Genomic DNA, 4,167 nt, shown 5'->3' with positions numbered 1-4,167 from the left:
TTCTGGTGTCATTAGATCATAGACATTCTTCTGGTGAAGGCCAGAAAGCACCACAGAGCTTGACAGACTCTCCTGGTTGCTGCTACTTAGTCTAGTCTAAACTTCATCCATGGCAAGGAGGTTGCATAGCCACAGCAGAGTGCTGTCTTTAACACCCATATTGGACATTTAGTTGTCTGCAAAGGCTACATGAAAGAGAAAGTGCTTGAATTCAGGCTCACTATCTGCTTATGACTCACCATGATGGCCTTCTTTTTCAGTAATTAGTTCACGATCATGCCTTCAGTTAAACCGTTGCAATTACTGTGGGTAGCCATAATGGCAGGGGTAGATTGGGAGTTGGCTGAAAACTTCTCAAAAGGTTAACCAAAGCTGAATTGTTACACCCTGTGGATGTGGTGGGTAGAAGCTGGCCAGGGCTCAGGTACACCAAGAAGGGGCAGCAGAAGAGGGCTGGGGAGACCAGCTTGGTGTGAAGCCTTGGGAGCAGGTTGGGACTTGGGTGCTGGTGGAGGGGGACAGGGACAGCTCAGTCTCCTTTCCCGCACCACCTTGCCTGGGGTTATTTCCATTCTGCTGATGCCAACTGCAGCAGCCGTGAGCCTGTCTTACCAAGCTTCTGGCAGAGAAAAGTCTGTGGTCCAAGGCAAGAGCTTTTACTTAAAGCCAGCCCCTGGCAGTGGCCTGAACGAGAACTTGGAAGAAATGTGAAACTGCTGAGACTTGTAAAAAGATCTCATAAGGACAATGCTGTGCTTGGGCCAGCTGGTGCAGAAGACAGTTTTGTAGGTGAAATTAAAGTTGTTTGGCTGTAAGGCTGGTTCAAAAGTGTATTTGCTTCTCATATTTGCCTTGTTATGGAATTGTGGTTTTTATTATCTTTTGCTGTACACAAACTGGTTTGTCCAGACAGCAGCAAATGCATTTCACAAAAAGACCAGAAAAGGAGAAGAAAGGGATACTGCTCCTGCCAGTATAGACAAAATGTTCTCCAGTCAGCTTTCCTGCAAGCCAAGAAGTCTAGCTTTATTAGGCTTTGTGCAGATCCAGAGCTGCTGTAAGCCGAGGTAGCTCCGTTGAAGTTAGTGATGTGTGGTGAGTTGTATCACCCAAAAAGGTAGCCCTAATTTCTATGTCATATTTTTAGAGGTAACTTACTGTTATGAGATACTGCCAGTCACTCATTCTGTCAGGGTCATTGTATTCTGTTATTTGGCATTCTAAATAGAAACCAAATCTTGTCTCTGATTTGACTAAAATCATTAGGATTACTTTTCTCACAAATGGAATTTAAAGGTGTTTCTGCACTGCCTTGGGGTGGGCTGCTGCACCACCCATCAAGCTAGATTAACTTTTGTGAGGCTGGACAGCAAACCTGTGCCCTCGCTTTGCTCCTCATGGCTTGGCTGAAGCTAGCTTGGGAGCGTCTCTATAGGCTGCAGTCATGCCTGACTGCAGTTATATTTCTACACAGAGATTGCCCTAGTAATTGCTTTTTGCTCTCACATTGACAATAAAAATATAAAGATACTTAAGCAAAGGAAAACTTAATAATGACAGTATACAGTAATTCATGTTCCTCAGCTGTAACATTGACACCCTGTGGTCCAGTAATAACATCCTTATGTGCTGTCCTACTCAAGAAGAGTAGGTCTTTCCTTCGAGCATGGCAGATTATTAGCCTCCTCACTAAATTCACTGGTTGGAGGCCTTGTTGTTTGTTTTCTGGAATCTTCTATCTTTTCTTTAAAGGTGTCAGATACACAACGCAGGCTGGGAACTACCAGGAAACCTGAAAGACAAGTGACTAGAATGGTTGTTGTTATGATCATTGCCTTTCTAATCTGCTGGATGCCGTATGCCGCCTTTTCTATCCTGGTCACTGCATACCCTTCCATTGAGCTGGATCCTCGTCTGGCAGCAATTCCAGCTTTCTTTTCCAAAACAGCTACTGTGTATAATCCAATTATTTATGTTTTTATGAACAAACAGGTACTGTATGCTCTCAAAGTGTCTTTAACACTCATATTTTGTTATTTTTTCTTGCTTTATAATGAATTATTTCTACCTACCTACATGTTAGTTAACTAGCATGGCAATATCCAGCATTTAGAACTAAAAAGAAAATCACTGTATATCTACCTACTGGAAGATAGCGTAACCCTCTGTGCATTGTTAAAATATGAACATTAGTAATTATTAGGTTTAGATATTATAAAGGAAAATCGGCCCTTAGTGAACATCAGTTAGTTTTCTGTATGAAAATTCTATTTTCAAGACTGTCCCAGTACATTTTTATAATTCTTTAGGAATGCAACACCAGTGAGTTGATTTTGAGGTGGGGTGGAAGTTTCCAAAAGCTTGAATTTGTGTCAGGGAAATGCTGCATTATGGTTGCATGTACAGGGAGGGTAGAAGCATCACATGTGCCTATGGGACAGGGAGCTTTCTTCTCTGGAATGGGGGCAGAGGATTGGATGCAGAGAAGAAGAATTGACAAGGGGATGAACCAGAGTGATATGTGTTCACTGTGGTAACAGGCATGATAATAAACTTGCATAGATTTATGCAATGAATGTAGCTACTAAGAGTGGTGGCATCAAGCAGAGTATAAGCATGTAAGCGTAAAAAAGAAAAGTAGTAAAGTGACTGTTGACTGAGAAGTGATGAATACGTTTATTTATTCAGTCCTGCAGGGAGAGCTATTGCTTGTCTCACATCCTATGGACGGCACCCTGATCTCCCAATGCATGGCAAATGTATGCTGGTCTTACCCTGCTCATGGATATGAACAACATGGAAACAAACCAACTTTGAATATCTGGGTATTAGCATATGAAAGCAACTCATGAGCCTGGAGAAATGATAAATTCTATCCATTAGATGTGGTTAGTAACAGGCAGAAGAGGAAAAATATTTTTAGAATAAGATTTTCCAGAAGTCTGGGTCTTTTTAGAATGTGCTTATTTCTCAGAGATCTTCATGGTGGCACAGGCAAATATATTTTGTGGGGCTATTTCTTTATATTCCCAACTGACTCATGAGAAAATTTCCAAGAGTTTTAGCTAAGACACAGACTGCTTTATAGAGATATTTTAAAATTCCTTATGTGTTTTGGTTGATCTCCTTTTTTTCAACTTTCTAGTTCAGGAAGTGTCTGATTCAGATGTTCAGCTGCAGTGCCATAGAAACTGCGGAGTCCAACGTGAACCCGACTTCAGAGAGAGCAATGCTAACTCAGGACAAAAGAGGCAGTGAGATGTCCACCATGGCAGTACATAGCACCGTTTCTAAGAGGAAAACCGGAGATGAACACAGAAATTGCCGATCTTTTGCTCAGTTGGCAGCTTCAGAAAACAAAATCTGTCCCATGTAGGGTGGGAGATATTGATCATCAATGCAGTGCTACAGCATATTTCCCTGTTACCATCACTTAATACAAAAAATGTTGTCAGTGGGGACATTATGTGGACACCGACACTCATGCAGACTCCCTTGCAGAGTTTCTTGGCTCTGCAGTTGCAGTCAAACACCCAACCACAAGCCGAGTCCCTTCCTCCACTGCATTCCTCTTCCCAATCCACAGCCTGCTTGCTCCTGAAAATAACATCAGGGTAGCCCAGTGTTGCTATGCTGGCATGTAACACAGTAAGGATAGGAGAGTTTTACGCTGATGACGGCTCCTTGGTCGGCTGGACAAAAACATGAAGTGGCACATGGCTTCAATATGCTAACAGACAAATAAATACTATCTAGCACACAGCTGACTCAATTTCAACCAATGGAGGTTCAGGGAAGAAGAGGTCTGAGTGATTTTTCGGTTTGTTTGGGTATTTTTACTAAAAAAGCAGAGAAAGCCAGAGGCTTCTGCACTTACGTCTGTCCTTGATGAGAACTTTATCGGCCACTAAAATCTCCAGCAGCTCAGACAAGCCATCCAGACTCCCAAGCACTATTATATTAAAACAAGCCCTATCAAGAGCTGTTCATATCCTCTCTCTGCATTCCCTCTTTGTCCAGAAAAATCTTCTGTGCTTGTGGCAACTTCTGAAGTAGATTAATTTGGACTAGATGTTTGTTGTAGGTCCCTTCCAACTGAACTGTTCTATTAACTCAACTTTAGAAGAGGAGTTAGTAGGGTATAGGAAAGTACAACTGTGCAGGAAT

At 42.2% G+C, this 4,167-nt stretch overlaps 1 protein-coding gene across 1 annotated transcript in view; it reads left to right on the top strand.

Annotated features, from left to right (window-relative positions):
• The window catches only part of LOC103918622 (opsin-VA-like), a 12,626-nt gene that overhangs the window by 6,279 nt on the left and 2,180 nt on the right, over positions 1-4,167 (top strand). The window contains exons 4-5 of the mRNA XM_009326001.1: positions 1,753-1,992; positions 3,146-3,372. Coding sequence (XP_009324276.1) covers positions 1,753-1,992; positions 3,146-3,372 — 467 coding nt within the window. The remainder of the gene's footprint in view (positions 1-1,752; positions 1,993-3,145; positions 3,373-4,167) is intronic.

Source organism: Pygoscelis adeliae, unplaced genomic scaffold (genome assembly GCF_000699105.1).
Source record: "Pygoscelis adeliae isolate BGI_AS28 unplaced genomic scaffold, ASM69910v1 Scaffold4, whole genome shotgun sequence".
Classification (NCBI taxonomy): domain Eukaryota; kingdom Metazoa; phylum Chordata; class Aves; order Sphenisciformes; family Spheniscidae; genus Pygoscelis; species Pygoscelis adeliae.
The sequence above is the reverse complement of the archived record's forward strand: the minus strand, read 5'-3'. Positions and strand labels throughout refer to the sequence as shown.